Here is a 23803-nt window from a genome sequence, read left to right as displayed (position 1 = left end):
ATCTTATTTTCCCCTTATTTTCTTATTTTGGGTCATGGTTTAATTTGAATTTCTCTACTAAATTTTTGTAAGTTTTTAATGAGCTGATTGATTTGATGTTTTCAGCTTGTCTTCCACATCGCAAAGTAAGGAGGCAAACTGTTTAAGTTTTAACAATGTCTACTAAAAGAAACTAAGACATTTTTTGATTAAAAAGAAGAGTGAAACAGACTCAAATGAAATAACTAATAACAAAATAATTCACAGTATATGTCTCTTAGGAAAAGTGATCGGTGATGGTAAAGAAATATGTAGCTACAATAACTTCTGTTGCCTCAGATCTCTCCCTTTCATCTTTACTACTACTTTACTATATTTTGGATTACTTTCCTCACGTATTATCCAGCACTTTTTCTTATGACTATTCTGATTTTTCCCACTAGGATCATGTTTTCAATTCTTTTTAATCTATTTGTGTTGTTTTATTATGTCTTCAGAATTTATCACTTCTTCCAGTGGATTTTCTTTCATTTTCATTAAAATTCTGTTAACACTGATTATTTAGTGATACTAGGATTACCTAATTAGCCCTCATCTTCCGGTCAGATCTCTCCAACATTAGATTTAATAGGGTTATGTTTAGGAAGATAAGAGTTTTAACAGAAAAAACTAGGGAAGAAATGTGAAAAACAAATGTTATCTCTCAGAAATCAGGGGAAAGTATTTAGTACCATCTGTTTCTCCATTAGAAAAATACATACAAAGGCACACTTTAAATGTGTTTTAATTTGTAAACAGGAAGAAATAAAGCAGGTGGTAACTTCATTGCTTGCCAAGGAGTCAGTTAAGATACATGAATTTTTTTCATTCCAACACTGTCGGGACAGAGAAGTATGACAATATGCTGGAGATACAGTTCATTTCATTACTCTTTTACTAGACCTATAAGCAAGCTATCATTTCCTTTCTTTTATTCCTTTTATGTTATGATCTCCTGTATCCTTTCCAGAACTGACTCAAAAACCTTACTACCTTTTGCTTCCTTATAGGTAGTCTTAATTCCTTAGGATGTTTCCATGGGCCAGCCATTCAGGATGACATAATCCCTTTTGTCCTGCAATTCCCTGAGTTTACAAAAGAAGCTAATTTCTCCACCCTTTTCTGTGTAAGCGTAGAAACAGGTAGTTACTTTGAGTGGGAGCAGCAACTGGAATGAGTTTGGAAGACCTGAAGTCATTGTTGATCAGGACATGGTCATTGCATGGATGATGGGAAATAAGAAATACTGCTAGAGGAAAGGGGTGATGAGGAGGAAAATCTTTCTTTCCAACAGTTCTGTCTTGGCCTACTGCATCTTCTATCCAACACTGAACACCTTTAGGAACAGGGGCCATTTCTATGCCCTTCCTCCTTTTTCTCAGTGATACAGAAGATCCAGGTAGTTTAGCAGTTTGTCAGCAATGCAATTTCTTGCAGAGCAGAGAAGGTTAGAGGCAGCTGTCTTAGTGGAAGTAGGATATGGAATAAGGTGAGAGGATCTTGTACTGCCAGGGAATATGTATTCTGAGGGAGACTGAGACAGGTCTGAAAAGTCGGAGAGTGGACCTTCTCCATTCTCAGTCCCACAAGTCCTGCCTGCACTTTTCAGGTCCCACAATAAAACAGTACTCTCTCTCCCAGAACCATCTGTATTCAAGGCCTCCTAGGCACCATTTGTAGTTCTTTTTTTTTCTCAGTACCATTATTCCCCCTCTCTGTTCTCCTCTGTTGCACCTAAAAAGGTCAGTTTTCCTGTATACGAAGGAAGGACATCTTCACTGTTAAGTAGATTAGCCACACTGGCAGCTTGCAAGATTAATCTTTTGGAAGTTTGCAAGGTTAATTTATTGATGTTAACAGGGCAATCAGTCTGGTCCTGACTCAAAAACCTCAGCACTATTATGTTGCCCTGATCCTTGTATTTGAATGGAGGCTGCTGTTCTTTAACATCAAATGAATATGCAAAATTCTGGAAATGTATGAAGAAACTCTTGTTTTAATGAACTGGAACAAAGAGGTGTAAATATCAATGTTTTGTAAAGTCTTCCATTTTATTGTTATTTATCTTATGATCTTTATTCCCAAAAAGTCACTGAAAGAATAAGCCAGAAAAAAAAAATGGAAGGAGAAATAGTTCTTCTTTCAATCTTCGCATAATACTAAACTCAGTGGAAGTTATTTGTAGAATATGTATATAACATATATACTTATGAAGTTGAGAAAGGATTTTAAAACTGTGTGATATTATTTAATGACAGCTGAAATGCACTCACCAGTGCTGAGTATGGGGACAGGATTATTTCTCTAGTCCTGCTTGCCACTCCATTCCTGATACAGGCCAGGATGCCCTTGCCTTCTTGGCCACCTGGGCACACTACTGGCTTTTATTCAGCTGACTGTCCATCAGAATACCAAAGCATCTTTCCATCAGGCAGCTTTCTAGCCAGTCCTCCCCAAGCTTGTAGGGTTGCCTGTGGTTGTTTTGATCTGTAGGACCTGACACTTGGCCTACTGAAACTCATACAGTTTACCCTTGCCCAACTGCATTTAACTCCATTGACCACAATTCTTTGGGCCTGGCCATCCAGGCAGTGTTTCACCCACTGGAGTGTATGCCAATTCAAACCATGGGCAGCTATCTCCTCCATGAGAATGTTGTAGGGGACAGTGTCAAAGGCTTTACTGAAGTCCAGGTTGGCTACATCCTTCACCCACTAGGTAGGTCACCTTGTCATAGAATGAAATCAGGTTTTTCAGATAGGGTCTACTATTCATAAGCCCATGATGACTGGGCCTTATCCCCTGGCTGACCTCTACTTGGTTCATGATGGTTCGTGAGATTATCTGTTCCATAACCTTCCGCAACACCAAGATGACACTTATAGGTCTGTAGCTACCAGGATCATCTTTCTGGATGTTTTTGAAGATGGGAATCACATTTGCCAGTCTTCAGTCCACTGGGACATCCCTGGTTTGCCAGGACTGCCGAAGAATGATGAAGAGTGGTTTGGCAACCACATCTGCCAACTCCCTCAGCACTCTAGGGTGCAATCCACCTGGTCCCATGGACTTGTGAGCATCCAGCTTTTGGAGCAGGTCCTAAAACATCTCACAGTGGATCATGCAGGGCCTATTCTGTTCCCCATCCTTATCTAGTGGTGCAAGGAGCTGTGTGCCCTGGAAGGAACTAGTCTTACTAGACTGAGGTAAAGAAGGCATTATGTACCTCAGCCTTATTCTGATCCTTGGTTACTGTGTTGTCCTCAGTATCCCCAACAAGGGATGCAATTTCTTCTTAACCCTCCTCTTACTGCTGATAATGTACTGTATGTACTCAGAGCCTGAGTGGTTTGCCCGTCCCCCTCTGAAATGCCAGAGTTTGAACTGGGAAGGGCTGCATTCCTGAGCTCACCCTTTTTCTGAACTGTTGCTGGGAGGGGTGACTTAATTCCTCTTTCTTTGTCATCTTGTTCTATACTGCTTGTATCTCAAATACAGGCTCCATCATCACCTTTGTTTGTTTTACATACCACCATTAGTTATACGTTTTGCCAGTGATAAAGAAGAGCCTCTATGCTGTGCTTGTAAAAATCTGTTGCCATTACTGAAAGGCACCATCCAGCACCTCACTTTGATAACATCCCCTGTTTGGTCTTCATAAACATTCAGCAAATGTCAATGAATGTTGATAGGTACAATTTTTTCCACGTGGAGGAATTCGGTTGCACACTTTTGCTTCACATGCACTTCTATATCAGATGCTATTTTGATAACAAAACCTTCTCTTTGCTATCATCTCTTGCATGGCAAAAGAAATGCAACATAATATTGTTTGGAAAGTTTAACCTCTCCTATCAACATTTGCCTCTGGTGTTGTGGGTCAACATAGCAAAATAGGAAGCATTACTTTTGGAGCTGTTGCAGTTTGAGGAGTTAATCATGCAACAGTCCTCCCTACCCTCAGAAGAAAATGGGCAGGGGGGGGGCGGGAGAGGGGCGTGAGGTGGAATGAAGAATCAAAAACCTGATTGAGATAGGCGATGCTAATTTATTTAAAGGAATGTGAGATAATACGAAATAATTAAGAGTAATAAATGAAAACAAACAAAAAATAAAACAGGAGGCAAGAGAGAAAATCAATCCAAATATTTATCAGCAGGCTCTCCATCACTCACCTCCTGGAAAGAGACCAGAGAGCTCTTCCCCTATCACTCAGAATCGGAAGGCTCCTGGAAGATACAGTACATCCTCGTATATCTTTCCTTTGGACAATCAGATGTATCTTCCCTTTGGAAACTCAGAACTTGTGTGAGACTGCTAGAAATAAACAAGAAACACCGCTCCGCAGTGCATTGTGTTTTCTGCATCCAACAGCCTGTCACATATTATGATACGGAATACTGATAAAACCAGCCTTTGTACTTTGCAGTACAGAATTATTTTGGCATTTTTGTGTGTAGGCTTATGTAAAAAACTTGTGATCTGTACCTTGTTAACTAATAATCCCTTATGCAATAATGGAATTCTCAACATATTTGATTGCATGCTTACCATAACATGTTCAAATATGAGTGTGTTAAGGTAAATGTCTTCAAATGAGATTTTCAAAGAAATCTGAGAATTAGATATTCTGATTCCACTGTACCTTCTACAGAAAAAGAGGAAGGAGCTTTCTTAGACCTCAACAGCTCAACAGTTCTCTGCTATCTATAGATAGAAATGTCACCTGTACATTCTTGCTATCAATTCTGGCGTCTCTTCTGTGATCTGAATCTACTGACTAAAGCTGCAGAAAAGTAATTCCAGAAATAAACTGGGCAGTGTTTGTAGTGAGGCAATAAATTAACGATATGAGTTTTTAAAGGGCATTGAGCAGGAGGAGGGAAGAATCACACAGAGGTTGGAAGAGACCTCTGGAGATAATCTAGTAAACCCTCTTTGTAAAGCATGTTCCCTTCAGAAGGTTACACAGTAACTTCCTGTGTTCCAGTTTGTGTCCTTTACCCCCTTGTTCTGTCCTTGAGCACCACTGAAAAAAAAAAAAAAAAAAAAAAAAAAAGGCACCATTTCTTGATGCTTGCTCTTTAAGTATTTATAAGAAATTTTGGTAAGATCTCCTCTCAGTCTTCACTTCCTCATTCTCAGCAGTCCCAGGTCTATTAGCCTTTCCTCATAAAAAAATGATCCAGGCCCCTAATTATTTTTGTAACCTTCGTCTGGTCTCCCTCCAGCACTTCCCTGTCTTTCTTATCTGGGGAACCCAGTTGGACACAGCACTTCAGATGTGGCCTCACCAGGGCAGAGTAGATGAGGTTAACCTCCCTTGACTGTGCTCTTTTGGCCATGCTCTTTTTAAAAAAGGCATTGGTACAGCTGAAACAAATTAATAAAACCTGGAAAAAAGTTTTATGTTCAAAAATAGATTTTCAGTTCAGATTAGCAGTAGTATCTTTACTTCTTAATATTAGATATGCTCCAAACTGGATCATAGCTCAACTTGAAAAGTTCACAAGGGTTTGGAAATGCAGTGATTGGTCAGGTTGGTCACCTTCTAGAACCAATTAATTCTGAATATTGTAAAGTTTTTGTTGGTATGGTTCTGATGTGTATGATTTAGGTTGTTTTATAAAGTGTTCCTTAAAATGCTATATATGACAGTCAGGTTGCCAGTAAGTCATGGATTTGAGACAAATAGGTTGAAAGGAAGAATACTCCTGGCAAATGAAAATTCCAGGAACGTAAATAATCAGTGCTGAGACAATAATATTTCATAAGCAAAAATCCAGACTGACAAATACTATCTGGTAGAGAATTTCATGGATAACAGAAAAAAAACATGCTACTTGTGAGGCATTCTTATTAACACGTGAAAAACTCATAGGTACTTAGAGATCTGGCATGCTAAAAACATTCTTATATTCACCTATCTAACTCTGCTAAGGGAACAACAGGGAAAGAAATGACATGTTCAGTAGTCCCATCCATCAGATTATTATGTTACAAGTTTGATTTATCTGTCAACTTGGGCAGGAGTTTGCCCAGACAATAATAAATATAAAATATATGACCTCTGAGCAGCATTCATAGAAGGAAACTATAAAACTTTTGCTTCTTTCATGCATCAATTACCGTCTGTTTTAACTTTCTTTCAAAAATTCTTGAGACCTCTGTGGAGTGTAATATGCCTTGGACCAATTACAAGTTCAAGGCCCAGTAAATAAAGAAAGAAACAATCCATTCTTCAAAAACATTTGTTTGGAGAAAGAGATCTATGCCTATACATTGGCTAAAAGAATATGATAGTAAGTCCATAACTGTATCTACTTAAATACTCCTGTAAGACAAGTGAAAACAATGAACATAACACTGATATGCGCAGATATTTCAAATTTTCTAGGATCCAGGTAAATTTTTTATTACAGTTCAATACAGTGAACAGAAAGTTGTTCCATTGTTCTACTGACATGTTGGGTGATGCCACATTTTAATGTGTTAATACCCAGATTTGTGTCTGTTTTTGTTTTGTTTTTGTTTTTGTTTTTGTTTTATGATATGTTTGCAATGTTTGTTTTAGTGGTGATTTCTCATGCAGTAGAACAAATAATTTAAAACATAAATTCCCATAACAATTTGAGGGGCATCTGGCTTCAAACTTAAAATTCTTGTTACAAACATAAAAGTATTTCAATGGGTTACATTTGAATCAAATGTAATAGTGATAAATAAATGATGCTGTATCCTACCACGGTTTCCTACAAAGCATGGTATTTTGATATTGCAATGGCAGCATATGCTTTTTGGCTCCATTTTAAGGGCACTTAAAAATCTGAGGGTACATTTCAAAATATATGCAGTACAAAATACATGGAAAACTCTGAAAGTATTGCCTCCTATTTATTTCCATGGAAATTACAACAGATACAAAGAGCACAATGACACTATTTGATAAAGCAAATTCTCAATTACAAAATTATTTTTCAACATAGTCACAACCATTAGCTATGCATGGCACACTTGTAAAAATCTGCACCAGTGGATGAGATCCACTGTTTCTCACCTGCTAAGAAAATGTTGCCCCTGCAGTCCATCTTTCATTGGTCAGAAGAGATGGAAGTCAGGAGCCAAATCCTGATCATATGATGGGAGGGGTAGGACAGTCAAGACAAGATTGCCAATGTGCTTCCATGTCTTCAAATCAGTACTGAGCCTGGCATTATTGTGTTGCAAGAGAATGATTGTCCCAGGCCTGATTCTGGATATTCAAGCCTTCAGCTTAGTCATAATCACAATAGAGTGAGCAGAACTGATGGTTTTTCAGGGTTCCTGGAAACCCAGAAGAATCTCCCTCTTCCTTTCCCAAAAGACAGTGCACATCATTTTACCTACTAAAGGCTGCATATTGAGCTATTTCTGTTCCTATGTGAGCATTTGTGGGGCCCACCTGGTGCAAACTTATATCTATTCCAACATTGTCATTGTTGTTTGCAGTGCACTGAAACTGATATTCAGCTCCATACACAGCTCCATGGTCATAATTTGCTGATTAGCTGATTGAGACATTCTTCATTTTGAAATGTGACAACAGTCACATGGTCATCTGGGACATGACTTGTCTTTCATGTCATTGTTGCCACTGTTGAAATGCACCATCCACCACCTCACTGTGCTCATGTCCACTGTTTGGTCTCCATAAACATTCATCAAGTATCACTGAATGTCAATGGGTCCTTTCTGTATAAAGAAATTCAAACTCTACATCTTTGCTTCAGACATATTCCCATGTCAGACATCAATTTATCAGACTCCTCTGCTGGTACTTGTTGCATGGCAACAAAATGCAGAATATTGGTAGAAAGGTTCATTCTCTACCTTTATACCATCAACATCCCACTGTGACATTGTGGGTCAACATAATAAAGTAGGAGGCATTACTTTTGGAGCAAGCCTTACAGTCACATACAGATATATGGCTCAGAAACACTACTGGTCTTGATTTACAATGCATTATTTCTGTTTATCTATATAGAATACACATTTCCATAACATACATAATAATTTTTTTAATTTGGATTGCTTCAATTTGAAGGACCTGTTGCCTTGAGATGTGCTGCAAACACTGCGGCACATATGAAGCCTTAAGATGATGAAGCTTCTGGGGGAAATAGGAAGGGGCAATGGAGAAATATTTAAAAGGAATAAAAGAGTTGCTCCTTAAGGAGGTGACAAGACTAGCTGCCCAGCTGAAGTGCCTCTACACCAATGCATGCAGCTTGGAAAATAAACAGGAGGAGCTGGAAGCTACCATGCTACTAGAAAACCACGGTATAGTTGCCATCACTGAAACCTGGTGGGATGATTCCCATGACTATAGAGTGGCTATTGACAGTCACAAGCTGTTTAGAATTGACAGGCAAGTAAGGAGGGGAGGAGGTGTTGCTATCTACATTAGGAAAGGAATAGAATGTGAAGAGCTGTCGCTAAAAAATAGTCATGAGCAAGTTGAAAGACAATGGATCACAGATCGAGACCGAGGTGGCAAAGAGAGATGTGATTGGTGTCGAATACAGGCCACCAGATCAGTCAGAGCTTGTCAATGAGGCCTTCTATCTCCAGGTACAGGAGGCATTGTGACTGCAAGCACTCATCCTTTTAGCAGACTTCAATCAGCCAGATATCTGCTGGAAAAGTAGCATAGATACCTGTAGGCAATCCAAGAGGTTCCTGTAACACATTGAGGATAACTTCCTGAGTCAAATAATTGAAGGGCCCACCAGGGGGATGGAATACTGGACCTGCTGTTCACCAAAGCAAATGATCAATTGATTGGTAACATCAGGATAAGAGGCTGTCTGGGCTGTAGTGACCATGCCATAACTGAGTGCAAGCTCCAGAGAGGTATGACACAGGCAAAGAGTAGAATTAGGATGCTAAATTTCAGGGAAGCTAACATCCAGCTCTTCAGGGATTTAGTCAACAAAACCTCCTGGAAACTGTTCTCATATGCAAAGGTGCAGAGTGGAGCTGGCAGATCATTAAAGAAGCTTTCCTCAGCATGCAAGAGCTTTCCATTCCCAGGTGTAGCAAATCAGGACAGGAACACAAGAGACTGGTGTGGCTGAACCGGGACCTGATGGTCAAACTGAAGAGCAAGAAGAAAATGCACAGGCAGTGGAAATAGGGACAGGTACCGTGGGAAGACTATGAGAAAGCTGCTGGGTGTGTAGGGATGGGATCAGGAAAGCTAATGCCCAGCTTGAACTATATTTGGCAAGGGATGCCAAGAAGAACAAGAAAGGCTTCTACAGGTACCTCAATCAAAAAAGAACAGTCCAGAAAAGCATAATCTGCCCAGTGAGTGACACAGGCAAGCTTGTAACAACAGACAAGGAGAAGGCTGATACACTTAACAAAATTTTTGCTTCAGTCTTCTCTGGTAACTGCTTGCCACACAGCCTTCAAATGTTTGGTTTGATAGGAGGCGATCAGGGATGCAATGTCCCTCCCACTGTAAGAGAAGATCAGGTTCATGATCACATGAGGAACCTGAACATTTGCAAGTCTATGGGTCCCAGTGAGATGCATCCCAGAATCCTGACGGAATTAGCTGATGTAGTTGCCAAGCCACTCTCAATGATATTAGGAAAGTCATGGCAATAGGTGAAGTCCCTGGTGACTGAAAAGAAAAGGAAATTTAGACCCATTTTTTAGAAGGGTAAAAAGGATGATCCTGGGAATCCACCCCCAGTCCCACCTCTGTGCCAGAAAAAATCATGGAGCAGATCCTCCTGGAATTTATGATAAGGTAAATGGAAAATATAGAGGTGATATGGGAGAATAAGCATGGCTTCACCAAGGGCAAATCCCGTCTGACCAACCAAGTGGCCTTTTTATGATGGTGTCACTGCATCATTGGACAAGTGAAGAGCCACTATCTGGACCTCAGTAAAGCCTTCAACACAGTACTCCACAACATCTTTCTCTCCAAATTGGAAAGATATGGATTTGTTGGATGGACTGTTCAGTGGACGAAGAACTGACCGCAGGATTAAGTCTAAAGAGCAGTGGTCAATGGCTCATTGTGTGGATGGAGATCAGTGATGCACTGGCCCAGGGGTCAGTACTACCAATAATCTTTAGTATTTTCATCAGTGACATTGACTACAGTGGGGCTGAGCATCAGCAAGTTTGCTGATAACACCAAGCAGTGGGATGTGATTGACACACCAGAGGGATGGAATCTCATTCAGAGGGACCTAGGCAGGCTTGAGTAGTGGGCCCAGGTGTATCTCATGAGGTTCAACAAATCTAAATGAAAGATCTTGCAACTAAGTCAAGGCAACCTTCACTACCAGTACAATCTAGGATGAAAAAATTGAGTGAACCCTGCCAAAAAGGACCCGGGGGTACTGGTGGATGGGAAGATGTACATGAGCCAGTAATGTGCCTTTGCAGCCCAGAAAGCCCAGGAAGTATCTTTGTCTGCATCAAAATAAGCATGCCCAGCAGGTCGAGGAAAGTGATCCTGCCCCTCTACTTTGCACTGGAGAAGACTCACCTGGTGTACTGTGGAGTCCTCAGTGCAGGAGATACATGGACCTGTTGGAGCATGTTAAGAGAAGAACCACAAAAATGATCCAAGAGATGGAACACCTCTCCTATGAGGACAGGCTGAAATGTCTGGTGAAGAGAAGGCTCCGAGGTGACCTCATAGCATCCTTTCAGTATCTGAAGGGAGCTACAAAAAAGAAGAGGACAGACTCTTTACCAGGGTTTGTGGTGATAGAACAATAGGAAATGGTTTCAAGCTCAAAGAGGGTAGACTTAGGTTGGCTATAAGGAAAAAGTCTTTTACAGCGAGGGTAGTGAGGCACTGGAACAGTTTGCCTAGAGGTGTGGTTGGTGCCCTGTCCCTGGAGACTGTCAAGACAAGGCTGGGTCAAGCCCTGAACAACCTTATTTAGCAATGCACGTCTCTGTTCACTGCAGGGGAGCTGGACTATATAACCTTTAAGTGTCCCTTCCAACTCTAAGGATTCTATTCTTTATGTTACTTTAGAAGACCAAGTTCCTATGTGCTTATTCATTAACTTCCATCTTTTAACCTTCCTAGACTTACAATAATGGTGTAAGATATTATTCTGCTAACATCAGTGTCTCAAAGCTTGCTGGGGACACAGATGGACTTATACAAGTCCAGGCAAGTCCTGGGCAAAGGTGGTGAAATCCTTTGTCTGAAGGACATAGATGAACAAGTCCAGGCAAGTCCTGGGCAAAGGTTGTGAAATCCTTTGTCTGGAGAACCTTGATGGACAAGGCCAGGGGCAAGGAGAGGAAGATAAGCTGCAGCTAATTAGCTGTGAAGCGGTCTTTTGTGTGGACTTATCCCAGGATGATGGCCATCTCGGGGGATAGCACATGACTCTTGCTCAAGCGCCCAGGGATGTCACGTAGGCAGGAGAAAAAGGAGGATAAAAGGACCATGAGAAAGGAGTCTGCCATCAGATCCCTCACCACCGAATTCCTGCGTGCTGGCGGATTCCCCTGGGCCTGCTACCTGAGTCCTGCTGCTTCCTCGTGGATCGGCTCTGCGACTTCCTTCTGCCACCTGCTTGCTGCCCAAGGCCGGCCACGCTGCTTCTCTCTCCCCCCCTGCTGCTTCTACCTCGGATCCGGATCATCGAAACGTCGTGCAACGGGACTGCTGCGGGATCCTGGTGGTGACTATCCCCGCTTTACGCAATTCTTGCTTTATTTCCTCTCTTTTCTATCGCCCTCCTTCCCTTCCCCGTCTCCCTGATTAGGATTATAATAAACTGGTCGGACCAACATTTGAACCGTTGTTTCTTAATCTCACGCTGGGTATATAATAATAAAAGAACCTCATCTCCCTCCGTACCCTTCCAGCATCGTAGGATTCATATTTATCCTTATATGGGTATTTGGATTTCCTCAAGTCATCACAGATATTTCTAGCTCATTGTCCTAACTGTAGAACTCTTCCCATTTTCAGACAAAGAATTGATTCTGAATCCTGCTGTTTTTACAGCATAGAGTTGAACTTTTTCTTTATATCCATGTATATATAATCAAAATTTTGTTCAAATATCTCTAGATCTGTATTATAAAATATTGTTTCATGAGGTATTCTCATAAAAAATAAATATAGACACCTGCATTCCAGGAGGTCCTGTAGTCTCTTTACTCAAGGGTAAGATTCAGAGAAAACAGATAAACTGTTCTGATCCAGATGTAGGTGCGTGAAATGCAGTTAAAGGACGTTGAAATGGTTACTAGGAAAATTAAACATAACTTGACCAAATGTGAACAGTTAAAGAAAAACTTGGCAATAGAAAAGAATTGCTATAGTGATTCCTGAACTTCATTAATTGTGATGTTGATTTTTATGTGAAGCATAAGTAGTGCAAAAGGACTCCATGATGTTAAGTGATACTTGTACTTTCAAAGCAGAGATCTACTGAATGTAGATCAATAGGTACCCTTTCTTGCTTTCTTCTTGAATATATTTTATTAATCTGAATAGTATATGAAATTTAATTGTAAAGCAAGCTACAGTGCTAGAGTTTACTTTAGATTTGTTTGGTATACTACCATAATATATGATATATACTGTGATGAAGTCATTCAGGACTCAAAGGAATAATAGACAGGAATTACTTATTGAAAGCTTTCTTAACAACAACTAACAACAACAACTACTTGAAGGTAAAATTGGCTAATTTGCTATTATGATCAATAAGCTTTACAGTTAAGACAATTTTAGGCAATGGCTACTACAAAGAGTAAAAAAAATAAAAGAAAATGAAGAGAAAAAATAGAAAACAAGAAAAGACAGACAGATATACAAACACAGCAAAGCAGAGCAGTTCACTGCTCCCTGATCCAGTGATGTCTTGGTTTCAGGTGCTGATGTTCAGTAGAGATGGGCCATAGCAGGTTGTGTTGTTCAGTTGACAATGCCTAAATACAACAGTACAAACTCTTACTTACAGTCTGAAGTGGCTGAGCTACTTTTGGAGTGACAGATTCTGAGTTTGGGATCTCAGCGAGAACTCTTTTATTCCTGGCCTTGCAAATTTAAGTCAGCAGACAAGAAGCAGCAGGGAGAGGCCAGCTTGTATGTCTTCACTGGATGAAACAGTATCATCTATTTCTTGTATCAAGCTGGTTTGATTTGCTCCCATGCCAATCTTCAGCCAATAAACATTCCTGGGCCCTCCCTTTCAAAGGGAGCAAACAACTCTAGAGAGATGCTTCCAAATGTAAAATTGTCTACATAGTGGTGTTGATTACCTCCTATTGATTTGAGGTACAGTCTTAGACAGTTCCTGATCATAATGTTTATTCTCTTTATTTATTCCTTTTTTTTTTTTTTTTTAGGAGCATCCCAGACCAGAGTATGAAACCAAACTGCTGCAGAAAAAGCTGAAAAACAAAAACATGAAAATAGAAAATACAAATGAAGTAAGTTGCAGCTTATCTTTTCTCTTACTCAACAGCCCAGGCTGTCTCTGGTCTTAACCTCTTTAATGATCTACTCTGCGTTGGTTAGCACCATGTCTAGTAACACACCACTTCTTGTTGGTCTGTCCAATACCTGGACAAGGAAGCTATCCTCAACATAGATTTCTTGCAGCTTGCCATGTTGCTTTCCTACCAGATATCTGGATGGTTGAAATCACGCATCGGGATGTGAGCCTGTGAGTGTAATGCCTCTTGTAGCAGAAGAAGGCTTTGTCAACAATCTCCCCATTACCAGACAGCCTGTAGAAGACCATTACCACCACATGTCCTCTGTTGGTCTGGTCCCTAATTTTAACCCACAAATGTACCAGTGCTTTTCACTTCAGAAGATACTGAATAGTTAGACATTAAATATGATGAGTACTGAATACTAGAGTAGCCATTCCACCTGATTTTTTGAGGTTTTAATCCTTTATTTCTCTGCCTTTAAATAGTTGTATGTTTTACTCATTTCAAGACTTGGTAGCTTTTGCATGGTTTCTTGATATTAAGGCATAGGCTTCCATGAGGTCTCTGGCTCAGTACTTTCATCTTTTTGGACAGAAGCCAGGGTACAAGACTTGATCATATTAATAATGGACATCCCGTTGTATTGGGCTTTTCATGAAAGTACAGGTCTGTCTGCAGTTAAAGATTTCCTTGTTTTACGTGAATACACAGATGCCTGTGAAGTCTCAGTTTCATTGTATCTTCATTCACTGTCATACCATGACATAGATCTCTATGAATTTCTTGCCTAAATATTTTTTGATAACTAGTATAATTAAGTCACTTATTTTGCACATAGCTGGTAAACAGCTGTAATTTGCTGTATGCTCTGTCAACAGTTTATGGGTTGTTTTGGCCTGATTCTGTGACTAGTGGGATGGAGGAATCAATGGACCCACACCCCAGGAAAGGGAAAAGAGTAGGGAGATGGGCCTAAAAACAAAACAGCGCAACCATCTGCAGAGAAATAAATGAACTCACTAAATATGATATTGGAATGCAAGATAACACACCATAATACTATATAATAACAACTGAAGCTAATAAATAAAATGAGAGTCTTTGAAAAACCAAAGGCCTTACTCTAAGTAAGCTGAGGTGATATGGCTGGGAGCACATACATGCTAGAAGGTGGAAAAAAGAGGGAAGTCTTATGATCTACCAACAGTTTTATGTTTCCCTCTGAAGAGAAATCAAACAGAACTATGCAAAGTCCTCTGGGGTATGTAGTTCTTCTCTTCTGAGAACCAGGTACCCGGAAATATCCACAGAACCAGAGCATTAATTCTTTTATCTCCCAGTGCACTATATGATGTTATGATGCAAAATACAAATAAAAAAGTCATAAAACCATGACAGCTCTGACACTAGTGACTAAGACTTCTAATTACTTACCTAAAATGAAATCAGAAGTCTGCAGTTCAGCAGCTGATGCTTTCTGGACTACAAATAATGCTAAAATTATGCTCATGAGAATACTGAATTAGAGTTTACTTAGATGCATGTTCCTATGATACTACTTGTGTTTTTCCAGTATGTTTGTCCCTCTGTTCTGGTGAGGATGTGACTAGTTTTACAGCAAGAAATTGAGTTTTTGTGGAAATCTCATGTTCAGTACAATTTCATTCAGTGTCCTGAGTACAGATACAATTATGAGCTTTATCTAACTGAAGCCTAAGCTGCTTATTTACAAAAGTGATGCAGAACTTCCTATTAAAGTGAGTGGATGCCTTGCTCCAGTTGTTGGAGGAGATGGTTCAACATATATACCCAGAACAAGATTAAGACACCAAATGAGTCCAAATGTTTACCAGCTGGTTTATTAGAGGTTCTAAGCAGTTAAGGAATGCAGGGAAGATAGGGAAGTCAGCAATCAGGAATCCTATTAAACAGGTTATGAATTAGAGACAGTAACCACTAGGAGTCCAGTAATATCTTGCTGGTTTGTAGGGGGCTGCAGGCTGATCAGTGATGTCTTGTTGACCTGTATGGCTGCAGTTCAGTGGAGGGAGCACCCACCACCACCTCTGAACTTCTTTTTTTTTTTAATATATATTCTTCATTCTGCACTCATGCATCTCTGGTTGCTCAAGGCAATGGCCTCCCCCGAACTGGGGGAGGGGAGTCAGCAGTTGATCATGCAACAATCACGTCCACTACCTGGTGGGCTGTTGGGCACATATGCTAACTCCATAGCAACCATTTTCTCCAAAATAAGTAATAAAGTCTGCAGTTACTGACTTACTATCATATTGTGTCCAGTGAAAGACTATAACAGGTTACAGATTTATAGCAAAGTCTCAGATTAAATAATAAGACTCCTGAAGTCTGCTGGATTTTGATTTAATGCCAATGCTTGAATAAGGAAAACTAGAGTATTTTCTCTTTCCTGTGTCTGGTTACAAAATCCTGTATCCGAGTATATTTTTTACCTTTCATTAACCATACTTATAGGGAAAATTTTATGCTATTGATTTCCAAGGTTAAAACAGAAGCCTAGAATTGGCACAAATTTACATAAATAGGCTGTGGAAACAACATTAAATTAAGATAGTTGCCAAGATGATTATGATATTATATTAATGCATGCCGCAATCGTGTCCGCATTTTTAAATACATTTACATTAAATTTCTTTGGGTATCTACTCCCTGAAAAGCTGAAGAAGCCAGTTGAAACCGCTAAAATTTTTTAGCTATTATTACACTTAGTTGAAAAAAACACTTGCCTGCTGATCTGTTAATTTTTATGATACACTTGATTTTGAAATAGAATGGCAAGCTGTTTGGAAGATCTTTCACACTGTAGTATTTCATGAAATAGGTAAACTTGAATTCTTATTTGATCATTCAAATCATTTTTATCCTATTGATGTCACCTGGGAATCATAAAAACAAATTTAATGAAAGAAGACTTAGTTTGTAATGTAAAGCATTTGTAATATCAGAGAGATTCAGTAATGAGTTAAAATGGAATTTTATCTTTTCAAACATAACTGTTAGAAATTCAACCCTCCATGTAATTTCCTTATATTCTTAAAGTTCTATGGAATAAAAATCAGAAAAATCAAAAGGAAACTTCTACAGTTGTTTGATGCCAACATGGAAGAATAGTTCTATATTTTACTGCTGTCTGTAGTCTAACTGTCAAACTTAGCTGAAAATCTATGATTAAATTATTCTCTTATTTGAAGACTCCACCTGACTGACATGGTATTGTATAATTCCAATCCTTCCCACTCCTTCCCCAAACAACAATAAAGAAAATCCTCATAGATTAGCAGTGGAACAATTTCTTTAACGTCTACCCAGAATGTTTTCTAACTCATAGATACCGGCTGTCATCTTTCCTTTGTCTAGAAGATTTCAGTGTCTTAGGGAAAGCATAGAAAACTTCCTGGATCAAGCATTACACTTTTATGCCTAATCTGGGCCTCATTTTCATGTTCTACGTTCAGCTTTCTTATTGAGATGAATCATCTGAAAAATAGGTCAGGCCTCATTTCCTACAGCAATTCAAATAATATTTCAAAAGCGTTGATACATTTCCCATGTTTCAAATAGATTTTTCAAAATTAACCTACTTCTTCCCTTCCTTTCTTCTTTCCATTACAGTGGTCTGTATCTCCTATCATAGTCCTTTCTATTCTTTTTCCTCCTTCTTTCCGAGCTTTTCTTCTACTCTACCTCTAAATATCTGTCTTTATTTCTCTATGCTTTGCATCTCGTGTTTTCCTCATCAATTCTGTCTCATTTTCCTGTAAAGAGTATGAGTAAATAAGCAGTAAGAGGAAATATAGCAAGGTACAGAGGCCTAGCTGCTAAAGGAGGAAGAAACCCCATGTTTACTTATGGAATAATTGTTAATAGTTTGAAGTTCAGGAACATCTAGAATTTTTCACTTTAGAGCTGAAATTGTAGTATTGATTATACTCATAAACTAAATGTTCAAGCAACTTAAATAACAAAATAAGGGAATCTTTCGAAGAGACAGATGAACAAATTTCTTTTTTTTTTTTTTTTCCTGGTAATTGTACATCAATGGAAAGAAATGAAAGATCCTTATTAAAAGATTGCCTTATTCAAAGCTGCAAATGAGAATTGCAGTAAAAGTGTACCACACAACATTTCTCATAGAAGAAATCCATCCTACTTGGGAAGTCCTTAAAAGGGTTTGGTTAATTTCTGCCTACAGATTTAAGACATAAGTACTTTAAAGAGATCAATATGTAACAAAATACAGAAAAAAAAATCTGGTTTACATATTCATAATTGATCTGCTCATGAATAAGCAAAATTTCTTCTGATAGGTTCTTCACAACACCAAGAAAAATATTCACAGATAAATCAATAGTCACACACATACAGATGAGTTGAACTCATCCAGCTGATGAAGGGGATCTTCAGCTGCACAGCAACCCAGGGAATAACCCAGGTCCAAAAGATGCTCTTGCATCTCTGGCTGGCCCTTACATGAACCCAGGGGTAGCTCCACCCTGGGTCCACCCCTTCTGGTCACATGGAGAGCACAGACGCAAACAGTTTGCCTGTGCTCCCTAGGCCAGCCACACCCCTTCACCAGGTGCTCAATCACCAGTTGAAGTTGTGACCTAACAGCTCCCTATAATAATACATCATGATTTGGAAATTTCAGGTTTATGATGTTTCAATATACATTGCGTAAGGAAAGAGTCTTTATGTTTGAATTTTTTGTAGGACAATTATTCTGATATTAATTTTACACTTTTTGTCCGAATGCATGTAACACATATTTAAAGGTATCAGCAAAGAAGTTTTACCAGGCCTTTTGAGGTAATGGATCTGGGACAATGATCAGATATGCTACCTTATCAATCCTCCCACGCAGTTGCTAACATACAAAAAATGTGTTTTATTTTTTTGAGATTAATATTTATTGTAGCTGTTTCATTACTTATGCTTTTCTGAAGGATAACTTACAAATACTATGCAAAACATCATTTCATGAAAGGAGATATTTTATCTTGACAAAAATGATTCTGAATGACACAAAAATTAAAGCCAATATGATCTTCTTGGACAATATTTTAAGGGCAATATTATCAAATATAGAAATGTGGAATATGAGGCCTTAACTTATAGATAAAGCAAACAAAATAATTTCAAATAATTCTTATTGTTATTAACTTTAACCATAAAGAAGCTATTGCTATTGTTTTCCTTTCACTGGATCTGTTGTCAATTAACTGGCAACATAGCAAACTGTAGTGTTCTTTAGGAAATATAATTTCAAGCTTGTGAGTTATAGTACTGGATATCATGAAGATCACAACAAAACTAGAGGAATTGCTTCACGTGTACTTCTTAAAATGGCCTGCTATTCTCAAAACAATTCTGAAAGCCCTGCTGTAACTCTCCAGAGCCAACTTAGGGCTGAGTTTTGGAGAAACTGTAGTAGAAAAAAAAGGATGCATTGAATACATTCCAGTTGCATGTGTAGCTATAGTGCCTAAAGTAACTAAATGTCACTGTACAATTAACAAACACACAGTTAGAAGAGTGGTGTGGATAGGATGGTATTTTACAGTTTTATAGTTAGAAAGATTATTGTGGTGGAAAGAGACAATCAAAAATAAATGAAGCGATCACCTGTGCCCTATGCTCACACTAAAAAACTCAAAAGGGAGAGATCTCCAGAAAGAGATCCTTCTCTAGTGGCAGTCAGCCCTTAAATAGGGTGTAGGAGAGATGGAGCCAGGTTTCATCCCTTCTGGTCACACAGATGAATTGCCTTCACCTGTGCTCCCATGGTTGACTCAGTCACAGAATCACAGAATTGTAGGGGTTGGAAGGGACCTCTAGAGATCATCGAGACCAACCCCCCTGCCAAAGCAGGTTCCCTACACCAGGTCGCACAGGTAGGCGTCCAGGCCTTGCCTCAGGTAATCAATCAGTGGTTCAGACCATGACTCAACAGTTCCCATGCAGTCACAGTTGTCAATCCAATAAGTCAATTCCATTCGTCTGAATATTTTTCTTTACCGAAGAAGCCATTAGACAAATCAAATGAATTCAAGGCTGAAAGAGAATCAAAATGCTGGAGGAACACAGTTCTTCTATCTATTATCCACCTGAAGGCATTTACTGAAAGAGTTCCTCACTTTCATGATTCCTAGCTGCTCAGTTGACTCATCATGGTTTTGAGAAACCAGTCCAACTGCTGGTTGTTTTTAAAGAAAGCTATCAACTTTCGTATAATACTTAATGGCAAGATTGAATTCTGAATGGAAGTAGATCAGCCAGCTGCAATCATATCTGCTTGGTAGGAAAAATGACCATTCTGAGATTAAGAGATTTCTTTAAATCCCTGGATAACTTTTGGTGAAAGGATTGGAGGTAGAAATTTCAGGCAAGCAAAAATAAAACTGAGCCAGTCAGATGAAATTTAAACAATGAACCTTGGCAAGCCAACTCTGAAAATCTGGAGGGTTCCAAGTTTATGACAATCAAGTTTTTTCAGGTTTCCTGTTTTGCTCCTGAAGGTTTATACAGACAGGATGCTGCTTTGCAAGCACTCAAGATAAATACGAAACAGTCCTTCGGAGTGGCCTAGTACAATAACGTAGCAGTATGCAATTTAAATTCTGGTTTACCAAGGATTATGCTCTCTTTCAGAGTAGAAATAATTGGAATCCGTACAGTGCGCCAAAGCATTTCACTGCCAAGCCAACCAAATATTTTGACTGCAATATTATAAGGAAGAGAAACCTTGAGTCACCACCAGGTACACTGTGCTGCTGTTAGTACATAACCCAGGTATATAGCAGAGGTAGCTGCTTACTAGATTTGCTGTTGTAGAGTGCATTCCTAAAGAGAGCCTATATTTAGACTGTTCTCAGGCAGGGATGCTGCTGATTGATCCACAAGCTAGAGATATAAGTATCTGATCACAGCTGTCAGGAATACAGGCCAAAGAATACACTGAATTCAATTCATTTTAATTTTATATATGACTATATTTTCAGAAGTGTTTAACAGACTATATCGCCCACTGAGAATCATAAAACCTTTTGGGAGCTGAGAGCTCTTGAAAGTCTGGCCAGATATGCCTTTACAAAAAGAATCTCTAAAGTTTCTCTTTTTAAGGACTGAAAGAATGAACTCTTCCCAAATAAGCAATTTTTAGGATGCCTTGGCATTTATCTTTTCTGGTCAGTGCTCCTCTCTGTAGAAACTAAAGAATGAGGGAAGTTTGTGTTGTCTCACTGCCTTAGATACCTCATAAAAATAAGAGAAAATATTTCCAACCTAGAGAGATCCAACCTAGGGGGCACTGCCTGCTATTCTTTGACTATAGATAATTTAGGAGTAAGCAGCAGTAGGCATACTAACACTCCACTTGAATTTGCAGAAATCTATGAGATATAATATGAGATGCTGTCTTCCAGCATTACTTTTGGTAATGCTACTTTTTTTTCTTTTCTGTTTTCAGCTCTTGCTTTGAGTATTTGCTGAACAGAAATTGCAAATGATTAAAGTGGATGCTTTTATAAATACTGCCACTGGGTAAATGTCCCATTATTTTCAAAATGAGTATAATTATCAGTTGACAATAGAGTTAAGGAAGAAAATGCAGCTTTGACTAAGCAGTCTGGGTCCCATGTACAGCATTCTGTTGAGACAGAGCAGTAAAATGCCAAGCAGGAGGCAGGTATGAAGGAAGAGTAAGCTCCCAGTGGGAAAAAATTAGGCTTTAACACATTCTGATCAAAATTGCACTAATGGTGCATTGCTTACATGACATTCTATGCTTAAGAAGGATAATTGTCCTGGGCAACTCCCTTCCAAGAGGAACAGAGGCCTCAATACGTTAATCAGACTCTAGTTGTAGACAATTGTGCTGCCTCTCTGGGACCTCAGTCAAAGACATGAGTAAAAAACTTTGTGGTCTGGTTCTACTCTTTGATTATGCTTCAGGGGATCGAGGTGGTTTGCTGATGGAGCAAAAGTACTGGTGGTGTTTTCCTCTATGCCTTTCATGACAGTGAGGGATATTGAGAGAACCAGAAAAATCCATGTGATAAAAATGTGGCTAAGAGACTGGTGCCACTGCAGGAATTTTGGCTTTTTTGACCATGGAGTGGTTTACTCAGTACCAGGCCTGATACCTGCAGATGTCACCTGTCTCAAAGAAAGAAACTGATCCTAGCTGAGGAGCTCGCAGGACTATTTGATAGGGCTTTAAACTAGGTATGAAGGGGGAAGGGGATAAAATGAGGCTTGCTGAAGAAAAGTCTGAAGGAATAAGGCTAGGGCTGGAGGTGAAGCAAATGGCTCAGCTGAGGTGCATTTATGCTAAGACATGCAACATGGGCAACAAACTGAAGGAGCTGGAAGCCACCATATGGTAGGCAAATTTGACTTAGTTACCTTTACTGAAACATGTTGGGATCACTCCCAAACTGGAATGCTGTGATGGATGGCTATAAGCTGTTTGGAAGAGACATGCTAGGAAGGAGGAGTGTTGATGTGGCTCTCTATGCTAGAGAGTATTTAGATATTATTGAGCTTGGGAGTGGCAATGATAAGGTTGAGTCTTTATGGGTAAGAATTGGGAGGCCAACAAGGCTGACATCCTGAAGGTGTCTGTTATAGGCTGCCTAATCAGGATGAAAGAGTTGAGGCATTCTATCTTCAATTTCCCTGGTGTATGCTGGGAATATAATGTAGTGCAGAGGAAGCAGTCTAGGAGGTTTCTAGAATTTGTGGAAGGTAATTCTCCGTCACAGCTGGTAAAAAAGCCTACCAGGGAGGTGCGTGCCCCACTGGACCTGCTGAGAAGACCTGATTCACTGAGAAGGACTGGTGAGAGATTTGGACGTCAGGAACTGTCTTTGACAGAGTGACCATAAAATGGTAGAGTTCTCAATTTTTGGTGAATTCCTGGTGAAGGAATGTCCAGAGGGAGGGGTAGCAAAATTGCTACTTTGGATTTCTGGAGGGCAGACTTTGAACTATTCATGACACTGGTAGGGAGAATTCCTTGGGAGTCAGACCTGACAGGTAAAGTGATCCAGGAAGAGTGGACGCTCCTCAAGAAGAAAGTCTTAAAGGCGAAGAGGCAGGCTGTCCGTGAGTGTCATAAAATGAGCCAGGAAGAAGACTGGCATGGATGAAAGGGGAAGTTTTACAGAGACTCCAGGAGAAAAAGAGAGTCTGCCCCTGGTGGAAGAAGGGATGGGCAACTCAGGGTTCGTGACCACAGAGGATAAGGAAAAGGCTGAGGTTCTCAATGCCTTCTTTATGTCTGTCTTTAATAGTCAGACCAGTTATCCTCAGGGTACTCTATCTGGAAATCTAGGATGAGGAAGAGAATAAACCCCCCACAATTCAGGTGGAGACAGAGACCTACTCTGTCTAGACTGTTACAAGACCATGGGATCAGATCGGATCCACCCAAGGATGCTGAGGGAGCTGGTGGAGGTGATTGCTAAGCCACTTTCCACCTGAACTGGAGAGGTCCCAGAGGACTGGAGGCTTGCAAATGTGACTTTCATCTATGTGAAGGGTTGTAAGGACGACCTTCAGGGGGAACTCCAAGTGTGTCAGCCTGACCTCAATGCCAGAGAAAGTCATGGAATGGATCATCTTGAGTGATACCACATGGCATGTGCAGGACAATCAGGGGATCAGGCCCAGCCAGCATGGGTTCGTGAAAGGCAGGTTCTGCTTGACCAACCTGATCTCCTTCTATAACACAGACTAATGGATTAGGGAAAGGCTGTTGGCATATTCTAGCTAGACTTCAGCAAAACCTTTGACACTGTCTTTCACAGTATTCTCCTGAGGAAGCTGGCAGCCCAATTGGTTGGATAAGTACACTCTACTGGGTAAAGAACCGGCTGGAGGGCCAGGCCTAGAGGGTGGTGATGAATGGAATTAAATCCAGCTGGTGTCCAGTCATGAGTAGTATTCCTCAGGGGTCTGTATTGGGGCATATCCTGTTTAATATCTTTATTTATGATCTGGATAAGGGGATTGAGTGTACCTTCAGAAAGTTTGCAGATGAAAGTTGAAGATCAACTTCCTATCAAGTTGGTAGGGAGTGTTGAACTGTGTGAAGGTAGGAAGGTCCTTCAGAGAGATTGGGATAGGCTGGATCAATAGGCTGAGGCCAAAGGCTTCAACAAGACCAAGTGCTAATCCTTAAACTTTGGTTACAGCAACCCCAGGCTTCACCTGTGCAACTGGAAGGGGTGGATCCTAGCTCCACCTCTCT

General features: G+C 39.8%; 1 protein-coding gene across 1 annotated transcript in view; it reads left to right on the top strand.

Moving 5' to 3' along the window:
* ANO2 (anoctamin 2) overlaps positions 1-23803 on the top strand; it is a 183267-nt gene that overhangs the window by 82880 nt on the left and 76584 nt on the right. Inside the window, exon 13 of the mRNA XM_085234124.1 lies at positions 13417-13500. Within this exon, the coding sequence (XP_085090250.1) occupies positions 13417-13500 (84 nt within the window). The remainder of the gene's footprint in view (positions 1-13416; positions 13501-23803) is intronic.

Source organism: Meleagris gallopavo, chromosome 1 (assembly GCF_905368555.1).
Source record: "Meleagris gallopavo chromosome 1, MGAL_WU_HG_1.1, whole genome shotgun sequence".
Taxonomy (NCBI): domain Eukaryota; kingdom Metazoa; phylum Chordata; class Aves; order Galliformes; family Phasianidae; genus Meleagris; species Meleagris gallopavo.
This window is presented reverse-complemented; position numbering and strand designations above follow the sequence as displayed.